General features: G+C 40.9%; 3 protein-coding genes across 3 annotated transcripts; 2 read left to right on the forward strand and 1 right to left on the reverse strand.

The window, feature by feature from the left end:
- Window positions 1-3,703: 3,703 nt before the first annotated feature.
- Window positions 3,704-9,531, forward strand: LOC132791795 (zinc finger protein sens). The gene is made up of 4 exons (XM_060800872.1): window positions 3,704-4,315; window positions 4,456-5,570; window positions 7,984-8,134; window positions 8,561-9,531. The coding sequence occupies exons 1-4, from the start codon at window positions 4,159-4,161 to the stop codon at window positions 8,794-8,796; spliced, it is 1,659 nt and encodes a 552-aa protein (XP_060656855.1). The 5' UTR covers window positions 3,704-4,158; the 3' UTR covers window positions 8,797-9,531.
- Window positions 9,532-16,351: 6,820 nt separating this feature from the next.
- On the reverse strand, window positions 16,352-18,074 carry LOC132791797 (POC1 centriolar protein homolog). Its single transcript, XM_060800875.1, has 3 exons — window positions 17,091-18,074; window positions 16,835-17,032; window positions 16,352-16,617 (listed from the first exon to the last, which is right to left on the reverse strand). Exons 1-3 carry the CDS (start codon window positions 17,970-17,972, stop codon window positions 16,480-16,482), a joined length of 1,218 nt encoding a protein of 405 aa, XP_060656858.1. The 5' UTR covers window positions 17,973-18,074; the 3' UTR covers window positions 16,352-16,479.
- Window positions 18,075-18,336: 262 nt separating this feature from the next.
- Window positions 18,337-19,176, forward strand: LOC132791801 (large ribosomal subunit protein bL21m). The gene is made up of 2 exons (XM_060800881.1): window positions 18,337-18,508; window positions 18,582-19,176. The coding sequence occupies exons 1-2, from the start codon at window positions 18,442-18,444 to the stop codon at window positions 19,115-19,117; spliced, it is 603 nt and encodes a 200-aa protein (XP_060656864.1). The 5' UTR covers window positions 18,337-18,441; the 3' UTR covers window positions 19,118-19,176.
- Window positions 19,177-23,980: the final 4,804 nt, after the last annotated feature.

The following is a 23,980-nucleotide window of genomic DNA, read 5'->3' on the forward strand; positions in this document are numbered from 1 at the left end:
AATAAATATTATATTAAGTATTCCTTACTTTTTGATCTATCTTAATATTCTTAAAGAAGTCGTTTTTTGTCAAACTTAAGGATACAATATTAAAGAAATAGTAAAGCAATGCAGTAGTATACACTCTACATAATTTGAAAATAAATCATGCTTATTAAATGATATTCTCTCTAAGCTTCTAAAAATCATGTTTTAAGATTGAGATTCATTCTGTGAAATAACCCGCTTTTAATTAAGTTTTATATAAAGGATCTACTATTCATTAATTAGAATTTGAGTGCAATTTTTAACCAAAAGTTTACTTTATTAATTGCATTTGTTACAAAAACTTGACATTCAAAACATTAGAATGAGTAGCAGTTCTCAGACAGTCATCGGTAGATCATAAAGCAGTCTTATAAAGCCGTTTTACAAAGCTACCATTCAATGGGACATCATTGGCAGCCGCTGAACACAAATCAAATTCAGTTCAGTCGAACTAACGGTGCAACTAAGCTGCACTGCAATGCACGCATTGAATAACGCAGAGCAAAGCAAAGCACAAAGACTTGGTCTAAACTCAAAACTCACCTTCACCATTCAGGTAAGCATTCGGCTAAGCGACACCAACACAAGCAAAACAATCACCACACACAGACAAACCCGTTTGCTGTTGTCGTTTGGCAGTTGTCGGTTGGAAAGACCGAGAGGCGAGGAAGTCAACGCCCATTCGGTAGCTGGGCCAATCAGCGACAAGCGCGCGCCAATCCACGAGCCAAGCGACCAAGTGTAAAGGCATTCGAGAAATGTGGGATTTGTTTTTGTTTGACAAAGAGTCGGAGAGGGAATGAAAATATGAGAATGTGTCGTAGTCGTAAACAACAAAATGGAAATTGTTTACGATTCACTCAGTATCTCATTTTTTGCTGTTGTTGTTGTTGTTGTTGTTGTACGTTTTACCTGTACCACTCGCGACTGCGCATATCAAACGAACGATGATGAATGTGCGCGCGTCTGGCATAAGGTGAATCCGTTACAAAAACCGTTCGCTGATGTGCTGTCACTGACAACCCTCCGATCTGCGATCTGCTCATCAAGAGCGGCACGCGCTCCTTACGCTCTCGAGCGCAACGAGGGGAATCGGCCCAGCAAGCAACCAACCATCAGCCCTCATCGTAGTTATAATGAATGACTAGCGGAGCAACTAAGCTACATACATATATGCATAGAGAGAGAGAGCGAGCGAACATAAACCCCATTATCATGCTTCGTAGGTCGAGCTATTGTGGCTTGTGGCACGCTCGTGTCTTGGAATGTCTTCGGGGGTGTCGATCAGCCTGGCGTCACTTCTGACTCCTGCCTGACTGATGTAATGCCGTGCACATGTCCTTTAAATGCATGCAAAGGCGTTCGACCAACTAAGAAAATTGCGCCAAAGGGAAGGAAAAACGCCAGACATGGCAGAGAAGATCAGGAACGTTAAATGTAAAACGTTAAATGGATGACAAGAAGAAGTGTGCCCGCGTTTTCTTGTCAGGCGTAACCTAGGCAGGTGTGGGCCACAGCAAGATAAACTGGAAATTGCTTAGCACACGAGGCGACCAAGCGCAGCAAGGTCTGAAATACACTGCACTCAGGACGAACAACATATTACTATGTATGTTATACTGTGCGATCAGGACGAACGACTAAGGAAAAGCAACCAACCGAACGATGCAACACATACTTATAAGAAAAGGTGCATCTAAAAAGGAAAGGAATGCAGACAAGTGGCAGGTGATCGTCTATGATTTTTAATTGCTTTCCGACTTCTTCATAATTTCTTTAATGATAAGCAGTTTACAAAAATTCCTTTGTAGCTATAAAAATGAACAAAAAATATGTTTTTGGTTCATGATTAGCAGAAATAAATTTGTAATGTAATATAGTAAGAAAATAATCACACACGTTTTGCTAAAGAACCTATAAATTAGGTAAACAATTAAATGATCAAAATCAATCAAAAGTTTTTTGCTTTTTAGATCAATTTAAATACCATAACTTTTCAATGAAATATAGTAAGTAAGTAATTACAATAAGAAACAAATTTTTATAAAGAACTTCAAAATTAAGCCAACAATAAATGATAAAAATCAAACAAAAATGTATTGCTGTTTTGTCAATTTTAATTACCATACATTTACAAAAAATATAGTTAGTAAATAATTACAATAACAAACAACTTCCAAATTAAGTAAATAATGAAACAAACAAAAATGTATTGCTTTTTAGTCAAATTTAAATACCACAAATTTTCAAATTATGTATTTTAAACTATAATTTCAAAACAAAAAAAAAAATGTATTCTATTTGAATGTAGAATTATTTTAAACTAAATAAATTTCAAACTTCATTACAATCATGATTTTTTGTAATCTTTCTTACATCAGATACAATATGGATTCATTCATTAATAATAAATTTCATGAAAAAGTAGTTTATTTCAAAATAATATTTTTTGCGGCTTCTGTATGAAGCTAGTCCTTAACTTAGTATACAGCGAAATGATTCCGAAAAAGAAAAATCATTCCAAGTTCAACTAAACATTAATAAAAATAAAAGCTTGAAAAAATAAAAGAATTCAACATTTTCATTAAAAGATGTGTACAATGCTTTAAATCTTACTTATTGACAATAAGAACTAGCTATTTTTAGTATTTCCTAATATTTAATATTATTTTCAGTTAAGAAGTTTAAAAGTTCTATATGCAGCCAAAGTTCTTTGCCCAGTGAGTGCAATATGGTAAATTAAAAACCCATGTTGAGTAAATATGCTTATAAATAAATAAGTATATTAACATAATCACACACTCTGCAAATTTCGAACATTTCAAATATTGTATTATAAATTGTATAAAACACTTGAAGATCAAAATGGGGTTTATCCATTTAAAGACTAAGATCATTTGTGTATTTGCTTAAGCATTTGTTAATCGGATTATGTGTGTATATATCCGAGAAAGCCTCACACCCTCGAGAGGCAACAACAACAGATCACTGTTTGCTGAACAGTTGCTCAACCCTCGCAAACAAATATCCTTCGTTCGCTTCGGCTGTTTCAATTGAGTAGGCATGCGACTTAGCTGAGTCACAATCCCAATACGAATCGCAGAGCTAGCCAACAGTTGGTGTCAGTTGCGCCAACAACAACAAAGACAACAGCAGCAGCAGCAACTGTAACAGTTACATTACGCAAAAGGACAGCGGGGCGAAGGTAGCAAAGCAAAAACAACAACAAACGCCCGCCAAACTTTAACTGCATACCAATTAGTTGAGAAACGCGTGCTGCCAGCAGCGACAACAGCAACAACAACAGCTCAGTAACAGCAGCAACAGAAACAGCAACAACAACAACAATGAACAGCGCACGATCAAAGCAACTGATAGAGAGAAGAAGAAGGGAAGAGAGGTGAGGGAGAGAGACAGAGAGAACGGGAGAGCAGAGGCGCTGCGTAACTGTGTGTCTTGACCCTTACAACATGCAGGACAACAGCAACAACAACTGCAGCAGCAGCAGCAGCAGCAACAACAGCAACAACAAGAGCAACGACAACAGCCGCCGCCAACTGCTGCCAAAGGTGAAAAACCAGAGTTGGCAACACACGCACACATTCACACATATACACACACTCAAGTACAAAAGGGCTCTTGAGCCACCACTAAAGTCAACATTGAAGCCACCAATACGACTGCACTGAGGGTTCGTTTTGATTCGGCTTACACACACACACAGACAGAGAGCCTCGATTTTCGGCCAAGTTGGTTGTGGCACTCGCTTCACCGTTGGCTCAATTTAGAACCGCACAGTCGGCCAAAGATTCAGTCAGGTGCGAAGCACCGAGCGATACAGACGTGTTCGTCTCTCAGTGAGCCAAGTTTTGATCTGTTACCAAAAAGAAAGTAAAAACCAACAAGATTTTGCTCAAAGATCCTCAGCAACAATTTTACCAAAAAGCAAGAAAACTAAACTAAAATAAATTATAGAAAATTTCTATTGTGAAAATATCTTTTGCGGCGCATGAGTAATTTTGCAAGCCAAGTGAATAAAGTGAACCAATATTGCCAAGGCTAGACCAAAAAGTCGCAAAAAAAAAAACGTAAAAAAGCCAGTGTTCAAAATAAAAGTTTAATTGAAAAGAAATGAAAATGAATCATTTGTCGCCACCGCCATCACCGCACTCGCAGCCCAGTCCGGCGGGCTACGCAAATCCAGCGCTCGACAAGCAATGGATGCAGCGAGCCTCAGCCTTCAACACTGTGATAGCATCTGCCGCGGCCCAAAAGCTCAACAACAGAGGTAAGTCTCGAAGTGCGAAGATCTCTTCTTAAGGCGCTGCAAATGAGCTGCAATCTCTTAGATGCAAAAGTATCTATCTATTGGCAAAGTATCTTAGGCTTAATTTGTGCGCCTTGTCTGTTCTTTCTGTCGCTTTGCAGATCTGCCTTTCCTCTACAATCCGCTGCTCTACTCGAGCGCTCTGCTATGGCCACAGTTTTTGCTCTCCTCAGCTTCGATGCTGGGCACACCGCTGACACCCATGACGCCAAAATCTCCCGCCTCCGTCATACTTAATCCACGCGATCGGGACTATGCGTTGACCCCTGAAAAGGAGCAAGAACAGCAGCTGATTAGCAGCAGCAACAACAGTTCATTGCAGCAGCAGGTAGATGAGGATATGCCATTGAATCTTAGCACCAAGCAACGCCACATTGCGTACTCCGATCAGGAGCAGGATCACGATCACCATCACGATCACAACAGCAGCAACAGCAGCAGCAGTGGCAGCCTGAGTGGACGCAGTCTCAGCGATGCCGAGCAGCGACTGCAACTCGGTTCACTCAGCAATTTGACGCCTCCGCCTCTGAGGGCTGTGAATCTAAAGACCGCAAATGCGATGACACCGCAGCAACGTCGCTCCCAAGGCAACATCATTTGGTCGCCGGCCTCCATGTGTGAGCGGAACACGCGCATGGAAAGCTCTCCGATGGAGGATGATGAGGAGCAGCAAGTGGATCCCATAGTGCGCAAGTTCAAGTACGAACGTCGTTCGGCTGCCTCGATATCGTCGCTGCAGTCGCCGTTGTCGTCGCTGGCGCCGCAAACAAATGCGGCACAGGATCTGGAGTTTGAAAATGCGCAGCAGCAGCTGTATGCGCATCGCAGTGCTTTCATGGCTGGCCTCGCGGGCAACAATCTGGAGTTGCTCACACAGCATCTGAAGTCGCAGCAGCAACATCAACAGCAACAACAACAAAAGCATCAGCAACAAGAGCAGCAGGTTAAGATTGAGGCCGAACAGGATAACAACCGTTCGGCTGCCGCTCTCATGGGTCTTGTGGCAGCCGCCGAGTATGGCTATATGCGTAATCAACACCAACAGCAACAACACACGACTCAGCAGCAGCAGCAGCAACAACAGTTGCAACATCAGCAGCAGCAGCAGCAACATCCTGATTCAACTGCCACAGATGTTGTACTTCGTTCGTCCTCCTCATCATCATCGTATATAAAAAGCGAGTGCGAGGAGAAACCCAGTGGACGAAACTTTCAGGTAAGCGAACAAACGGGAAGTCAATAAGATTTTTTTTTTGTTTTGTGGAAGCTGAGCATAACGGAAGTGCACAGACTGCAAATATCCTCAAAAAGAAATCTAAGAACTGAATCTGTAGCCAATCTCTGCTGACAAAAAGTTGTCAAAACCTTGTCCCTTTGCCACTAATGATAATATTACGTGACATCAGAGAGTGCCTCCGACTCCTTTCGTTGTGCTGGGGAAACCTCATAAATTGCACCAAAAGTCTTCTTCAAATATAAATATTCAAAACGAATCGGTTTGCATTGCGTGTCTGTTATCCGACCCACTTACGGGTACTCGAACTTCCATTCGTTCAATTCCCCCGTGTTAATTGTTTCATATTTTGAAGGTCCTGTCCTGCGTTTTAATTGTCGCCCAGCTTAGCTATCGATGGCAGTAATGCCAACCACCCATTTCAATTTGGAAAAGTGGCACCGTCAGTCGAAATGTGTAATAAACTCTTTCTATGGAAATTCAATTAAGCACAATCGAAATCACGCAATTAGTTAATCAAATAATTTTGATTATTTCGAGCTGAATGTGTACGTCATTTCATTTAGAGTGAGTTTACCTCGCTGAAGATTTATGTTGAAATTACGGCAATAGCTTGGCTCTCTTCGTTTTGTGTAGGGCCCAATCATAATTGTCATTTTGTTAAGCATTTTCTGCCACATTAGCCACACGAGAGGGACACACGACCACACGAACTCGACTTCTGCTTCGATTGCGACTTGTGACTTGAACTTGATACGAAAAGGGTACTAAAGATATGTAGAGGGTATGTGCTTACTCTGACTACCCCCGTTGTCAGTTGTTGTTTATATCAAAGGCACTTCAACACCCGCGTCGGCCAACTACGTTTTCGATTATTTTTTCACACATTTAATGGCAACGCAGGGTCGGGGTAAGGGTCGATGCAGTGAAATGCGATAGCCTCATGGGGTTTCCAAGAGCCTGGACATATGGTCAAAGACAGTTGCTCAAGTCCTTGGCGCAGGCGCATCTTAGTCCTTTCCTTTAATTTTTTTTTTTTTTTGTGAGCTCGCGTTTTTGTAAGTCTTTACATCTGTTGTCGTTGAATTTGAGGGCCACCCGCTAAGCTGGGCCACACTCAGCATTTGGGTCTGATGAAGTCTGAGAGCTCGGCTCTGAGTCATGTTGTTGGGGTTTCTACGCTACACAGCGAGAGAGTTTTGTTTTTTGCCAACTTCCGTTTTGGGGGCGACTTGAGCAAATTGACATTATGGCTCAGACTGCATGTAACAATGGGCCAACTAATTGGGCCTCTGTCTAGCTCTGGCTGGCAACATGGGATTGGATACTATCTCGAGCCAACAGTCCACACATTCAAGCAATGTATCCAATGCAATGCGCAAATAGAAAATCCCAAAACACAAAATAAAAACCGACAACAAATTAAATATGGGAATAAAAAAGCGAGTCAGAGAAAGAAATTGTTGTTTCTCTGAGGCACACTTGTGTCAATTTACAATATGCGTAGGTTTTCGAAAGGTTTTAAGTATTATTTTGTTGCTGCTGCTGCTGTTGTTATAAATGTCACACACGTAGCACTTCGATTGCTAGGCCAGCTCAACTCATGGGGCTATTGGGATTGAGTTGTGTCAATACGGGAGCGACAATGTTTAGATACTGTTGCATGTTGCAGCAACACAAACTGTGCAAACATTTAATCTCGCAGCGAAGATGTTACGATCCCCCAACTTTATAGCTTGTGGTCCGTGTCCACACACACACACACACACACATAGGTCGACACAACAGTCCTCGAGTAATGCCCCACAGCTGTGTTTGGCCGACAAACAACGACAACGGCAACGACGACGAGTTAATATCAATTTCAATTTCATATCTACAGCCTTTAGCTCCATCATTTCTTTTGTTCGTCGGAGAAATGAGTTCTACTTGAGATTTAGCATTTATTTATCATATTTAGCATTGAGACGATCTGCTGTTTGTTTAGCTGTTTCTTAAAAATAAACTCAACAATTATTATAATATTCATGTGCATGATCTGTCCACCTTCCCCACTTTGCCCACTTCGCCCATCCATGGGGTTTTTCCCAGAATATTCTCGTCACCTGTTGCCAAATATTTGCACACTCACAAATCTAGTTTAATTCATAAGTATTTAGCACACACACATTATTATGTTGTTTGAGATTTTATTTGCCACGACATTGCGCGACAGTTTTGTGACTCGTTTTCTACTTCGTTTTCGTTTTCGGGTTTGGTTTCGAGTTTGGGTTTCCATTTCGATTTCAGGCTGAATAAATATTTCTTTCTTTTGAGCTGGGGAGGAATTCTGACTTATTTTGTATCAATATTTAACGTGCTCCAATTCGGATTCTTTTCTTTCTTTCTGTTGCAGTGTAAACAATGCGGCAAGTCGTTCAAACGCTCCTCGACACTATCCACTCACCTGCTGATACACAGCGATACCCGGCCATATCCCTGCCAGTATTGTGGCAAGCGATTCCATCAGAAATCCGACATGAAGAAACACACCTACATACATACCGGTAAGTTTGTATCTCTTTCTGGATAGGGTTAATATATTTGCATAATTAGACAGACAAAGAGGGGAATTTCAATGAATTGGCACAGTTGTTGACCCACATGAAATTCAGTTTGTATTTGATCTTTCAACACTCAAAAGTAGGTGGCGAACAAAATGTAGTTTTTGCCAACAAAGTTATTCCGAATCAAGTGTATGAACCGTTAACAGTTTTCCGTTTTATTTCCGTCCGTTTGTCACCCTCTAGTGAGATTTATGCCACCCTCATTTTGTAAGTCAAACCCATTAAAATCAGCGACGCGAGTGTTTTAGATGTTTATCTAGCGAGCGTTGCTTTCAATTTGTCTAATTGCTGACTGCAACTGTTTCATTTCATTATACTAATTGTTTTATTGATTTCAATTTCCATCTCCTCCTCCTCTGCTTGCAGGTGAAAAGCCCCACAAGTGCACCGTCTGCCTGAAAGCGTTCAGCCAAAGCTCCAATCTGATCACGCACATGCGCAAGCACACAGGATACAAACCCTTCGGCTGCGGACTCTGCGATCAATCCTTCCAGCGCAAAGTGGATCTGCGACGTCATCGGGAGAGTCGCCACGAGGAGGCTGTTGGCGCTCTGACGCCGCCTGCTCTGCTCAAAATGGAGGTCAGCAGCAGCAGTTGTTAACGATCACCACTGATCGTCATAGTTCGTAGTTCATGAGACACACCAGAGACCACCACAGCAAAGAATCCCAGTCGGATCAACCCAAAACCAGTTATAACGATCACGTTGGCAAAAGTCGTCTAAGTCGTCGCTATGAAGCCAAAGTTTTGTTTTGTTTAGGCATCCAAAATATAGTACTTACTATTTGTTAAGGGAACTCCCATAAGATCATTGCTCCCGCCCCCCGGAGCTCTATTGCTCAACTCTAGATCTAAGCTCTGTATATACTGACAACCACAACAACAAAAATACAAAAGACTTTTCATTAGTTCTTAAAAGTTAGTATTAACAAAACACAATGAGTATATTCTAGAAGTAAGCTAACATAATTTATTATACTAATTTTACTCTATGATTTCTTATGAACCCTTTTTTGATTTTATTTTATTCTAACGAAAAAAACCAAATTCCAAATTGGCCTAGTAAAAAGCAAAGAAAACGCAGCTAAAAGTACCAAAGAATACCAAACAACAACATCAACAACAACAAAGAACACTTGGCAAAACGCGTCATTAAAATTGTCAAAATTATTTGTCTGTCTCAATGTTAAATTTAACAATAATTATCATATTTATTTAAACATTAATTATTTAAGTTCAACATAAGTTCTTTAGTTTTAATTATTATGTGTATAATTTATAAACTTATTTTCTTTGTATTTAATTTTATTTTGATTACATATTTGATTTGGCGAAAATAAAGTTCAAAGCTAAAGAGAAATTAAATGTTTTATTCAAGGCAGTAAGAGATTATAGCAGTGAATATAAAATACGTTCTCAAAGGAATGCTATTATTTTATTCTATGTCAAGAGAAAGCTTTCGTTCGTGTCTTCAGCTACTTTTAACTACAGGAGTAAGATGATCCTTAGTGCAGTTAACAGAACTGACCTTTGGCTATTTTCATGGCTCAACTAGACAAGCCTACACTCAATTTTAAGAACATTTCTAGGACGCCTTAGTTGGCCAAATGGATAAATTCACTTAGCAAAATGTTGCTACAAATTGTGTGAAGCATGTCAAAAATGTCTTTGAGCTGCCCAAAAACCTGATTTTATAGTTAAATTTTTGCACGTAGCCAATTGCCAGGCAAACAGGAGACTTGCGACTGGGACACAGGGGATTGGGCAATGGGCATTGGAAGCTGCTCCTGTTTCGGGTGCCGCGGTGATCTTTGATCTTCGCTCATTGTGGCATGCTCGGAATGCGCTTTGTAAAACGCCGCGTTACAAGCCCCAAAAGCCAATGGAGAAGAAAGAGAGAAGAGAGCACGGGAAAACGCCAATAAGTGTTCGAAGTTCGAGCTAATTGCGCCCGAGAGTTTTATCAGCACGAGTGCGACAAGGAAAGAAAGACTGAGAAAGAGAGCGAACGATGCGAAAGTGATCATCGATTGCGAACGATTTGCTGATCGCAATTTGAGCAAAACTCTGAATGTCAATGCCTTTTGCGGCACTTTAAAACGCCCGAAATGAAGTTTGGCAGTTTACAAATCACCGACTCTCGACTCTCTGCTCATTATCGCCATTCATCGGTAGCTGCAATCAAAATCAGCAAGAGCATTTGACAAGGATTTCAGTGAGAGCTGCTGCGTCGCCTGCTTGCTTGCCACTTGTCCGCCGCGACGGTTGTGGCATGCAACAAATTGATCGAAATTGACAAAATATTGGACGCAACAAAAAAAAAAAAGAAATGAGAACAGCCAGCGAGTACACGCCGATGAGCGACCATCAAAAATATGCAGTTCAATTGCATTGGCGGCGGCTGCAAAACAATGCAGCTCAAGGACTTTGGCCAAGTGCCGACAAAGTGCTGAAATTGCAAAGAGGAGCGAGTGGAGGGAGGAGGAGGAGGACGGTTCTCTATGTGTAGAGAGCATAGCATTGCACTTTGAGCTACTCATTATGTAAGCAGCAGCATAATCCCAGCTGCAAGATGCCCCATTTCGATCGAGCAGCAAAGGGACAGCAGCAATGGTTGCCATATGTGAGGTTTGTTAACCCCCCGAGCATTGAGCGGTTAACACAGTTAACACCTGAGCCCACATAATTTGTCATGCCATTTGAATTTATACAGCATTCAAATACAAATAAGCGACAAGCCCCCATAAAAAACTGAAAACTGAACCGCAAACAGACAATCGAAGTCAAAGTGGCAGTTGAACAAAAGCTGCGCTCAGCTGCAACCCCAAAAACAACGAAAACAAAAAAAAAATCATCGAGGAGTGAAGTGAAAATTAAGAGGAAATTGTCTTAGAAGTGGCTAGGAATAGGCGAAGAGCAGGAGAAGTGCCCGCTGAATATCCGTTTTCCGTTTTCTGTTTTCCGTCTACCCCTAGCTAAAGGTGCCCAGTTGCCTGGGCAGGTGACTTTGACTTTGGCTATTAATAAAAATAATAGTTGCGGCTAAAAGGTGAGCGAGGATCGCAGCGCAAAGTATGTGCGTGGAGGCCATCACATGAAAAAAGATGTCTTAGGTCAGTTGCCGGTCCGTCGAGGGCTGCAACAACAACAACAATAACGAGAGCAGCGCAGTCGATGGCAACAGTGACTGCGACTGCGACGGTAAGGCTGCTGCAGGTGAAGCGAGCCGAGGGCACAATTAAAAGGTTGGCCCGACTCGAGGGATGTGGCTGAATGGGAAAAAGGCACCTGTAAGCCAAGGAGCCAGCAGCCATGAGGCAGGAGGCAGGAGGCAGGAGGCAGTGGAGGCAAAAATGTTACAGCGGCTCATTTATGTTTATGTCCTTTCGTTGTAAGCGCAGAGCGCTGATTCCGATTCCTTTTTGAGCCGCACAAGTGGCGCGCCAGCACCTGCTGAATCCTGCTGGAACCTGTCGTTGTCATCGTCGTCGTCGACGTTGTCCTGGCTCAATAATTTTGTGAGCCCAGACGACGCGTGCTCAAAGCCGGTTTACAGCAAACATATGCCAGTTGAAGCTTGCTTGCTGTTGCTGTTGCTGTTGAGGCTCGAAGTCAGAGGCAAATTACAACAGCAGCAGCCAGTAGCCAGCGACCAGCAGCTCAACATTGAACGATCTGTGGTAATGCCAGGCATCGAATGCAGTTGACAAGGGCCACACGCCACCATAAACAAAAACGAAACATCAACAGCAAGAGCAACAACAACAAGCAACATACAAGATACAAGCAACTGCAGTCAGAAATCTCTCAGACAAACCGCAAAACTGCAAGATTGAGATCTGACTGCAATCTTCGTCTAATCTAGGCCCATGCACCTTGAGGGAGTGTGCCGCAAGCTGACGCATGCGAAAAACGAAAAAAAAAACTAAAGAAAAAGAAGGTGCACACAACTGCAACAGCGACAACAAAAACCAAACAGCAGCAACAATCCGACAACAGCAACAACAACAATTGCTGTAAGTGCGCCTGCACCTGTCACGCTCATCGATATTACAAGCGGCTGTGACGGCGACTTCACCAGGCCAAAATGACCCAATTTTGATAGACCCTTCGCCTTCGCCTTCGCCTTCGCTTCCTTCGTCTTCGCTTCGTCCTCTGTCTGCGGCTCTGTCGGTGTTGCTGTCGGTGTGTCTTGTGCCCCAGCCTCTGCCTTGCTCTGGATTGTGCGTTGTTCTTTTTTTTACGAGTTTTCCCTGACTTTTTAAATTGATAAGTTATGATTGCAGCAGTTTTCTTTGATTAACCATTGTCACCTGCAGCTCGAACTGGGAATTTCAAATGTATGTCCGATTGATGACTGGAGATTGACGCGGATCGAGAGTGTCTGTGTTGTGATAATAGAGCAGCTGAATGTTGCACATGCCGCGCATTAATAACGCTTCATATTAATCAATTTCAAAACTGAAATATATTAAATGTAATTTAAAAATTAATTTACTTACATTTAGATATAGAAAAGTTGAATTATTTTCAGGCATAATCGATTCTGTCACTAATAAAGTTAAATTCAAAAAGCTAAATGTAAACTAAATAGAATTGAGTGAATTTAATTAAAAAAAGCAAAAAGCCGAAAAATGTAATAAATTCAATAATTCATCTAATGTTTTAATGCTTATCAAATTTTATATAAGCTACTATTCGGAAATATTTTAAATACATTTTTTAATAAACTTCCTTATTTGCAATCTAAATCAATCTTCTCAATCAATATATGTACATATATAATTATGTACATACATTTATTTATCATATTAAATCCATTTCATTATTTCGAGAAGTAATATTTTATATGTTTAGGAAAAAAATTAATTGAATTAAATTTAACAAATCAAATTAAGCTGAAAACAAATGCATTTATAATGCAATTTAAAGCTGTTATGAGATATATAATTCGTTATACAAATAAATATTTTGTTTTGATTTTATTTTAATGAAATGAAAAAAAAACATTTTTCAATTTATTCTTGATATAATAATACGTTCTTTCATGTATCAAATTATTTATACTTTAACGATTTTATTACATTAATTTCGGTGTAACTTTTTTTCTCAACAACTACTGCTCAAAGTTGACTTTAAATAAATAAATTCCTATGGGAAATTAATACAAAATATAGGAAATATACATATACATACATAGTATGTCTAATATTTATGCCTATAGCGTGGATTAAAAATAATTACTGTTTTCAGAACCGACACATTTTCCAAATATTTACTCTATGAAGTTTACATTCAATTCAGCCATCAGGAAGAAAGTTAAGCAAGTTCGCTGGCCAAATCAGAAGCCAATAGAGTGCCAATGGGGCAAAGCCAGAGAGGGGGCCAAGAGGGTAGGTGAGCGTCCAGTCAGTCAGATAGTCAGTCAGCAAGGCAGCCATTCAGAGATTAGCAGTACGTTACTTTGGAAAATCTTAAGCTCTTTCGATTTGCTGGCAAGGGAAAAAAGCAATGACAAATCCAAGTCAAATATGCAAGCAACCCCCACAATGCAGGCAATAGTCGAGTCAAGTGGCAGGCATATACTACATATATGGTATATGTTAGTACTATATATATTGTAGTAAGACAAAGCAGATTGTGAAATCTATTTAAACAGCTTAATTGGCAACAAAACGAACAACAACAATAGCAACAAGAAGAAACAACCCGCAGACAATGAGCCAATCAGCAGCTTAGCAGAAGGGTGCAAGAAACCCGAAAGAGAAGTCGCAAGAGGCAAAAGCTAAAAGCAAAGCCAAAAGCCAAGACCAGCAATTAAAATGACAAAATCTAAACACAAAATGGTACGGATTTTGCCATGTGCCACTGTCCAAAAGGTGCAAGCCAATGAGAAGACCTAAGAGTGCAGGGCCAAGACGAGAAGAAGCTGAACCAGAAACGACAACAGACAGAGGAGCAGACAGAGAGACAGACAATGAGACGGGGAGGACAGACAGAGAAGCAGAGCTCAAGGTGTTTTCTTTGCTTTGAGCACAAATCAATGTGCATGGCCTAAACACAGATTATAGACAGATTTGGAGGCAACAGACGGCGGCACAAAAGGACAACAAATTGCGGCTGAAGATGCAACACACACACACATCGAGGTATAAAAAACAGATGAGGACGCTGACTCTCTGACTCTTGCCCCGCAAGTCATTATAAGAATTTAAGCGCACCTTTTCATTTTGTGCAAGGATCGAGCAGCAGTCGCCACAGCAGCAGCAGCAGCGACAGGTGCGCAACGCATGCGCAGAGTCGGTGACAGAGAGGGAAGCAAAGAGTGAGCGAAAGAGAGGGAAGCGAGGCAGATAAGCAGTGCATAGCGGTAGATGGAGATGGGAGTCCTGTTGCCTGGGCATCTACCGATGCAGGCAGGGGTCGTCTCTTCGTCTTGCCGAAAGGCGTTATCCTAACAGCACTGCTCCTATAGCTTTTTTCTGCTGCTGCTGTGCCAGATTCGACTTGACTTCGTTTTCGTTCGTGGGCCAAATTAATTCCTTGCCATATTTTATAATTCAACAGATGACACGAGCCAAGGCAAGGCTTTGAGGCAAGCGAGGGTCCCGCTTATTGCGGCTCGTTTGTGGCACATGCCAGCGCAGAACCTCGACGGACTCCTGCGACTCTTGCTGCTGCTGCTGCTGTGCCATTAAAGCTGCCCCCTCTTTTGCAAAATAGGGTCTAAGCGACTTTCAGTGTCGTTTGCTATTTCTTATGGCTAAAGAGTATGCACAATTCGTTGGCAATTCCACAGTGTTCTCTCAGCCCTTTAGCACATTAGTTTATTTATTTGAAAATTCAGCAGTTTGGTTTTTTCATTTTTTTTTATTAAAACAGTTTGTTGAACCTTTTGAAGTGACAATGACCTTTTCTATGCGAAGGGTTTGTGGTGTCTTCATACGGTTCAAGCACCCTGCATACTCGGGTATAACTGCATTTTTTGCTGCCAAACTACAGTTATGCAGTAGGAGCCATGGCAATTCTACAGGTGGAAATTGTTCGCTTGTCACACTAATATCTCAAAGTCGCAACTCTTTCGTTGATCGTTGATTGCTCCTTTGTTGCCGTTGTTGTTTTCACAGTTGCACTCCTGTCACTTATCGTTCATGTTCGCTCGGCAAATTTGCTCGTTTGTTTAATCCGTTGTCAAGTTTGTCCTGAGTTGTGTTTACTATTGGTTAGCTTGCGCTCGGTTTTTATTTTTGGGGGGTTTCTGTTGCTGTTTCGGTTTCGGTTTTGCGGCCAATATTTTTAACGCATAATTAGCTGATAAAGATAGCGTCAGGTTATTCACAGAGGCATTGAACTTTCCCGGTATGATCATTAGAGTCGAGCAACCGAGCTGTCGATCTATAGAGCTACAGAGCTACCGAGCTGCTCCAGCAGCAGGCACTTTGAAGTTGAATGAACTAGCATCAGAGTTCGATCACTTTGCCGCATAATTGCAGGTAGAGTGGCATAAGGCAGCTAGGATGGATCGAAGTTTTTTTTTTCTTTTGACAATTATCAGGGTGAGTAACCCCTATTGAAAACGTATTCTTTGTCACTGAAAACTTGCCATTAACAGAGGATCCCAATGAAAATGTTTCATCAATAAATTATGAAAATGTCCTTTAACAAAATATTAGTAATTTCATAATATCCAATATATAATATGCTAATTATTGCAAAATGCATTCAGATAGACAAGAAACTTATAAGGTTTCTTCCTTTTAGTTTTAGTTTACTATGATTAGAAGCTTATAGTCAAAAGCTATGAAATAATTGATTTGCTCTAAATATTTTGAAGTTAAGTCAATATAACAATAAAAAAGGAGCTATCATATGATGAAATGATTTTCATAATATTTTTGTATTATTAATAAATATATTATATATAATCCATGATCTATACAAATCAAAAGCTCAAGTCCTCACAAAATGCATAAGGCTATGACAGAGCTAAAAAGATTGATAAATCATTTTTGTAGCATACCTTGAGGCTGCACCATTTTTCATTAGCGAAAACACCATGTGCAATAGATGGCGCCACCATACTCTTTGAACACTTGAACAGCGTTTTCAGTCTATAAATGCTAAATACGACACGATTTTCAATCTTCTGACGCTAAATAACATTTTTATTTCTCCCAAACAGTAAGTTTTTATTTAAAATTGAAATAATTGAAAGCACCGTACACCAAAAAGCTAACATGTATAAAACTTAAACTTAGTAATAAATATACATACGGCATATTATTTATGTCAAGTGAAATCGTTCTAGTCGACTTAAACGTACATCTATCTGCGACAACTGGTTAACAATATCTTCAAGTTGTGCGGCACAGGAGCAACAATGCGAAGACGAGGATTCGGATTCCATTGACACATCCAGCACCTGTGGAAGGTTTGCCGGTTATGCGTTGTGATTGGAGAAGCCTTTAAATGTATTTGGATGCGAATGCTGTGTAACATTTGAACTACTAGTTAAAGAATGAAGTTTTACGTTCCGCAGACGGTGATTTCAAATTGAGGAGTGACTGATGTTTGAGTGGTGTCAAATTATTTATACTGCCTTGCGGTGTCTGTTGTTTAGTGTGTTCGCTGTCAACAACCTGGAAATTTTCATCCAGTGTTTGATAAGCAACTGATTCGCGTGGATCAATGCGAATGCTCATATCGTTGGATGCCCTCGAATTGCAACCTTGGCTTAGCTTGGAGGTTGAGCTGCTATCGCAGCAGGACGACGACTGAGACTTTTCCTCAAACTGCGACGCATCGTAAGTATGCAAATTCGATTGCCAAATGAGTAGCTAGAATTTAATTCAAATTTTAGTCACATAATTTAAACAAAAATTCGATAAATCTTACCTGGCGATCGCTGCCAGCTGTCGCAAACCTTTTACCATCCTGAGTAAATGCCACAGCGTTCACTGCATCCGTGTGCCCCGTCAACGTATATATAGGTCTGCCCTCCAGCAAATCCAAAATGCGTATGGTTTTATCATCGCTGCCGGATATCAGAAAGTTGCCACTGGGATGGAATGCCAAATCGTTGACGGGTGCCGAGTGCACCACGTAGAGCTGAAGCAGCTGGCTATTCATCACATCGAAGATCTTAATGCGATTGCAGCCAAGGGCAACGGCCACCATGCTGCCCCAAGGATGCCAGGCCACCTGGCGAGGCGATGCACGCTCCTCCGTAAAGATGCGTATACATTCTCCTGTCGCAACTTCATAGATACGCAGAGATTTATCGTCACTAACTGTGGCAATTAGTTTGCCGTTTGGACTAAACTTGGCTGCACGCACCCAGTTCGTTTGTTGGGCAAATGATGAGATGAATTGTTTGCGTGATACACGCCACAACTTCACAGATTTATCATCGGAGGCAGTCAACACCATTTGCCCGGTGGGATCGAAGTCAACGCTGCGCACTGGTTTGCTGTGGGCCAAAAATTCGCCAGACACACCACGTACTTTTGGCTCCCAGACTTTGACAGTGCGATCGTGGCTGCATGAGGCTATGAAATTTCCCTTGGGCGACCAGCTAACTCCGTACACAGCTGCCGAATGTGAAGCAAAGCGAATACATCGTGCCGCTTGTTTAAGGTTCCACAAAATGACTGTGGAATCTAGTGAGCTGGTGGCAATTTGTGTTCCCTCAGGGCTGAAGCGCAATTGCGTTATATTATCAACATGTCCGGTGAAATGGCGCTCCAATGCTGGATCACAAAACATATTATTCTGCATGCTTTTGTTATTTTGTTAAGACAGATGTTAACGCTTGGTAAAAAAATGTCCGCTTTAATTTGAAAACTGGTGACTGCAGGGACGCCTACCTTGTTTCGGTGTTATCGATAGCAAATATTGAACGCAAACGCAAAATGCTTGGTATACAATTTAGTATTTTCTACACTGAAGCTAAAAAAAAAGAAGAAATCTAAATTAAATTAAAAACTACGGTCAAAAGTGATCAACAAATAATTGTAAATAATTTGTAGCTATTTTCCAAGCAATGAAATAAATAGTGCTTTACACAAATATAAAATACCAAAAAAGCCCAAAAGTATAAAGGTTAGAAGAAACAGTATATTTTTAAACGTACATTCGTATATTTTGAAATTCAATATTCGGCCACACTCTGGTGGCAAAGTAATCGCTGTAGCTCGAGTTTTGTAATAATATTTAAGAATTTTAGACTAAAAAAACATAAAAGAATATGTCTTTCTTGGCGCAAAGCGTGCGTCAAGTGTTTCGCCACACAACACAACATGTCTCATTGAACGGTAAATCTGTGAAATACTGAATCCATCATAGTGACATAACGGTGTGCTTTTTCTCCTCCCCTTCTTTCCACAGGTGCAATGCGTGCTCTGAGCATTTCGCCGGCATTGCTTCAACAAAACAAACCTGCGCCATCTACGATTGATGTATCAGCTATTGCCAAGGAACATTCAAAGGAGATTCAATCCGTCTGCGAAAAAATTAATCAACAAGTAGCTAAATCGGAGCAGGGCCGCCTTTTTGCTGTAGTGCATTTGTGTGGTAAACAATTCAAAATAACTCCCGGCGACATCATACTGGTCGAAGGCTATTGGCCTCCAACGATAGGCGATGATATCAGCTTGGATAAGGTGCTTTTGGCTGGCGCACGTGATTTCACGCTGATTGGACGTCCCATTCTCGAACCGGGATTGGTCACAGTGAAGGCTACCATCATCGAGAAGACCCTGACACACACGAAAACCCACTTTAAAAAGAAGCGAAGGAAGCAGTACATGCGTATCAATTTCCAACGCTCCCCAAACACCATGATTCGCATCAATTCTATTGAGTTAACTCGTCCAGTTGAACACGATGCTGCGGATGCTCCGCCTTCCCTGCGTTTATTCTAGTTATTTGCTTTAATCTGTTGATTTAAAATACATGTGTACATGAAGTTCGTACAAAATGAGTTCTTCTTTTACTCATTTTATTTTTGGATAATTGTTTATTACTACTTAACTTATACTTTTGGATGTACACTCCGTTTTAAAGTTGTTTTATTTAAAACCAGTGTAGTCAAAAACAAATTGTCAAAGCTTAATATTTCCGTATTTTTTAAAAATCTAAACATTGGTTATTTTCCTACAATTTTCTTTTATCAGGAAATAAAAATGTTAAAGTATTTCGCAAAAAAAATAAAATTAAAATTTTAATTCGAATGATATTGGTCTATCAAAAGTTTTTCAACACTGTTTGTTTGCTTGTTCTGGCAGTCTGGCAACTCTACAGAACCGCGCATTGAACGAAATTCAAAATTATTATACTTATTTAAGCTTCGCAGGACTGACAACAGCAACTGTCAGGCTTATTTGTCAATACGGCAGCTTTGCAAAACTGCGCGCGCTGAGTAAAATTCAAAAAAAGACCCTACAAGTTTTTTCTCTACAGCAGCTTAGCGGCTTTAATCAATTACAAATTCTACTTTCATCTGAATTCAATGCCTTCCATGTGTGGCGTTGCTGTTTTTGATTTGTCTGCCATTCATTCGGCATGTATTTGTCAAACGGCAACCTACTTTGGACCCAAAACGCAGTCGCCATCGCAGTCGCAGTCTTAATGAACCGGCTGCGGCAACTGCTGCAATTTTAATGACAACCTTTTATCGTGTACGTTGTTGTTGTCATCTTTCATTAAAAGACGTCGCCCGCCTGAGTCGGGGGCGGGGGCACTTGCCACAGCGTCCCACACGGACACGCATAGCACGGCGAGGCAAGTGCAACACAGGCATAGCCACAGAGAGGAGGTTGGCTTTCTTTATCAGCAGATGTAAGTTTGTTGCCTGTCGTCTGTCGTATTTGTTTACGTTTCTGTTTCACTTTTGCTAACCAAAGGCGTTTACTTTTTAGCTCGAGCTGCTTTTCCTTTTTGCATTTTACAAACTTGGCAAACTTTTCGCGCTGCTTTCCCTGGCACCATTTCTGTCCCCCTAAGCCCCTCCATTACTTCCCACCCCCTCGCAAAGGGTTAATAGAAGTACTTGCCTCAAGCGTATGTTAAAGTGCAATGAACAGCGCGATTGCATAACTTCTATATACGACTATTTAACTTTGTAAGCCATTAATAGGTCATATTTAGTCTGTTTATGCCATACAATAATTTGGTTATAGATATTTCCGTATGCGACAGCAAGAACCCTTTTTCGTTAGTTTCTTCCTCCAACCCTTTTTCTATTATGTTGTTGGTAATTTAAAATGATGCCTCGTCATGTTGATGTTGCCGTAAATAAAATCACTTTCGCCTCATAAACTTGTACATAAATGTGTATGTGTGTAAGGTGTGTGTGTGTGTGTGTTTAGTACTTTATAAATGCCATTAAAAATTATGCATGTTGTTGCCGCCCCGACCCGGCAGCTGGCTGCCACATCAAATTTTCAAATTGCAGCTGCCAGGCGCAAATTGAATTGCCGAGTCGCTTGGCAAGTTTTGCGCAAACATTCAACGAAAATGTCACTGCACTTTGGGAAAAGGCAGCGCAAATCAAATTTCAATATGCTACAAATTACGTTTGGCAGCGCAATTTGAAACATTTTCGTTGCGGCTAACATCGAAGAGGTGCTCTCTTCACTCACAAAACTTACCTGGTTTCGGCTCTTACGAGTAATACTGCTGATTATACCCGGCAATGTGTATTGCAAGGGTATTAACATTATGTGGCAATTACAAAATGTGCGTAATAAGCAGGCGGAATTATTTCTCACGCCTTGAAGTATGCAACAAATGCTCGAATATCGTCGCAATAGATTCGAAAATGTGTTGCATACTTTAAGGGGCCAAAAAAATTATTCCGTTGTTTGTCAGCAGCTATTATAGCATTATATTCAGAATCTATAAAAGCTACAGATACCCAAAATTGGTGATACTTTTCAAATTTATATTTATTATTAATCAAGATTTGTTCATCAGTTCCATTTCACAAAAATAAACCCAAACTATAATTTAATATGCATCTCGTACCTAGTATCTCGCAGTCGTACTTAGTTTTCGCACATGTAAAGGACGCCCGTGCTCCTGTGTTGATTATGTTATTTGCCCATGAAAATTGCATTTGATGTGAGTGCTAAGTGATGATGACAACGGAAATTGCCGCCATGCGGATGTTGGTTTATTTGTTGATGCCCATTCTCTCTTCTAACTGTTACTCTAACCCCAACTCGTAACTCCTGCTCTCTCGCTCTCTCTCACCAAGCCAACCAAATCCCATGTAAATGCGACGCTCAAATCGCAAAATTTCCTAAATTTATGCGTGGCGGCGCCTGATGTATGAGCTGGCAAAGGGCAAAGGACGAACGGAGGGCTGCCAGAGAATCGGAGATTGAGGGCAGGGGGAAAGACAGTCAAAGGATGGCAAGCGTGTTAGGACGTCCATCCATCATCAGCATCACTCAGTTTTGACATATCATTGAAATCTTAGCCCAACGTCGTCATCATCTGTGACGTTTCATTAACCTCCGTCGCCTCCTCCATCCCTCAGTCGTATGCCAGAAGCCTGTTGATGGCTAAGGGCAAGGGAGGAGGAGGGGGCAAGTGTTAATATCAACAAGCGAGTGTGCGACGCAATCTACCGATTTCCGCTTAACCAAGCCAAACATTGCATTTTTGATTAGAGCCCAAGGCGCCCTTAAGCCGTTGCCCAAAAATGTTGCCGCTGGCAGCAACCAAAAACACACCGGGAATCTCGAGACGAGGATGAAGGGGGCGTGTTGCTGCTGCTGCCTCTGCTGCTCCTTGATTGAAGGGTGGGTGCTCAGTCAGTTTGTTTGCCTTGGATTGGGGATTGGAAACGAAGTTGGACTTGGAGTTGGTTTTGGATTATATCTTGGGGGGAGTCGGACAACAGTTAAGATCGATAGCAGAATAACAAGGGAATGGCTTGTTATTTTCTTATTACGGTTTTGTTTTTCCCATTTTTTCCTTTTCAATATTCACACTTATTTCATGGCCAAGAGAAAATCATCATCATTGTATAGCTTTATTAAATCGTGTCTGGAAGTCTGACATAATGTTAAATTGGCGTTGATAAAATGAAGTAAGTTAAGGTAGACTGTGAATCAGTTTCTCGGTTCTTATGCGAATCATTCTTTTGGTATTGTAGATAAACTAATAAAAATTGGTAAATATACAAAGGTTTTAAATTTATTTGAAAAATAATTATGCATAATTCTACATTATCTTTAAAAGTTTGTGTAATATAGATAATAAAGGGGATAGAACGAGTGCATGAAACTATGAAATCGATTTCTGATAAAAATAGAATAGTATGGAAATGGATACTTTAATTGCTAAATATGCTTTTGACTAAACTGTTTTTTAATAAAGACATGCATGGATGTTTAATATAAAATAAGAAGTATATTTTAAAGAGATTTGCAAACTTTTTACTTTTGAAAAATTTTCTTTTGACTTAGAGAGATTTTCACACATTTCCTCGCCCGCAGCATATTATATTCAAATTATGGCGAACATATCTTCATTCTTCGATTTGGGGTTGATTTGTGTCATGTTGCATACGCATCCACAATGCTGATGGCTTTGGGTGCTCCAAACAGTTTTCGAACTTTTCTAAATTATGCACAAAAATACGAACAATTTTTGCTCCTTGGGGATATTTTTCTGTTCAGTGAATTGCTCTTGATGCCAAAACTGATTTCCATCGAATGCAAAAGGGTTGACAACTTTTCTGTTTTTTGAAAACCCGCAGCTAATATGACAGACTGTCGCCCCTTCCCCTCTATTCCCCCTCCACTGCACACACACACACACACACACACATAAGTGTCAGAGGACTCGATTTAAATAAGTTCGACGCGCAGTAAAGTTGACAAACAGTTATTGTTTTTGTTGTAGTTAGTATGGAGTAAAAGGAAATACTGCCCCGTCGAATTTCGGATAGAGCTTCGCTCCCCCCTCTTTGGCCTAGGCTTAATGATGAAATTTCAATAAATGTCATTTGGTCTGTTCCAAAGTGTCAACATGGCACCTCCACTGCTCCCCACTGAGTAAGGGGTGGGGCATGGAGATGGAGCACAGCTGTCAGCTCGTTTGGAGTTCGCGTTGAATGCGTTAATAATGACACTTTTTTTTTTTGGGTTTGACTCGTTCGTGTCGAACAGCGTGTGTGTGTGAGTGTGTTCTGTATGCTATCTAACTAGCTGGGCTCCCAGTTGTCCTCTCCGTCGTTGCAGCCCTTAAATTTAATTACTTTTTCATTGCTCATACGCACTGTGCACCGACAGAGACAGAGCAAGCGAGAGAGAGAGAGAGAGGGAGAGAAAGCGAACGAAAGAGACAATGGCCGCTGGTGATTGAAACTCGTTTAAATTTGCATGTAACAAGCAAGCGAAGAAATTGGCAACTGCGTTCGCAGTTCGCACTCTGATTGCAGACGGCGACACAGGACACAGCAGGACTCTCTGCGCTCTCCTCGCTCTGCCCGCATTCGAGTCACGTCATCAATAGTTGACAGTTTTATAGCCAGTTGTCGGTGATTGTCACAATGGCCATTTAATATTTGGACATTGCCACTCGTCCATTTCTCTCTCTCCTCACCCTTTCTCTGTCGAGGAAATTGTTGGCTCAGCCAACATATTTGATCACATTGCTGTGTGCCTTATAGCGCACACACTACCGTCACTATTGTGGCCAATAAACAGATGACAAAACTGTTCACGCCATTTCCCATACTAATAGATATTTTAAAGCTCTTACTCAGAGTC

The sequence above is a fragment of the Drosophila nasuta genome, chromosome 3 (genome assembly GCF_023558535.2).
Source record: "Drosophila nasuta strain 15112-1781.00 chromosome 3, ASM2355853v1, whole genome shotgun sequence".
Taxonomy (NCBI): domain Eukaryota; kingdom Metazoa; phylum Arthropoda; class Insecta; order Diptera; family Drosophilidae; genus Drosophila; species Drosophila nasuta.

Excerpts from the sequence above, each read along its gene's own strand:
- LOC132791797 (XM_060800875.1), bottom strand. The coding sequence starts at position 17,972 with ATGCAGAATAATATGTTTTGTGATCCAGCATTGGAGCGCCATTTCACC. Across the intron at positions 17,033-17,090 it reads CAGCTGGCAGCGATCGCCAG|CTACTCATTTGGCAATCGAA; the intron begins GTAAGATTTATC and ends ATTAAATTCTAG. Across the intron at positions 16,618-16,834 it reads CACTGGATGAAAATTTCCAG|GTGCTGGATGTGTCAATGGA; the intron begins GTTGTTGACAGC and ends AACCTTCCACAG.
- LOC132791801 (XM_060800881.1), top strand. The coding sequence starts at position 18,442 with ATGTCTTTCTTGGCGCAAAGCGTGCGTCAAGTGTTTCGCCACACAACA. Across the intron at positions 18,509-18,581 it reads ACAACATGTCTCATTGAACG|GTGCAATGCGTGCTCTGAGC; the intron begins GTAAATCTGTGA and ends TTCTTTCCACAG.
- LOC132791795 (XM_060800872.1), top strand. The coding sequence starts at position 4,159 with ATGAAAATGAATCATTTGTCGCCACCGCCATCACCGCACTCGCAGCCC. Across the intron at positions 5,571-7,983 it reads CCAGTGGACGAAACTTTCAG|TGTAAACAATGCGGCAAGTC; the intron begins GTAAGCGAACAA and ends TTTCTGTTGCAG. Across the intron at positions 8,135-8,560 it reads ACACACCTACATACATACCG|GTGAAAAGCCCCACAAGTGC; the intron begins GTAAGTTTGTAT and ends CTCTGCTTGCAG.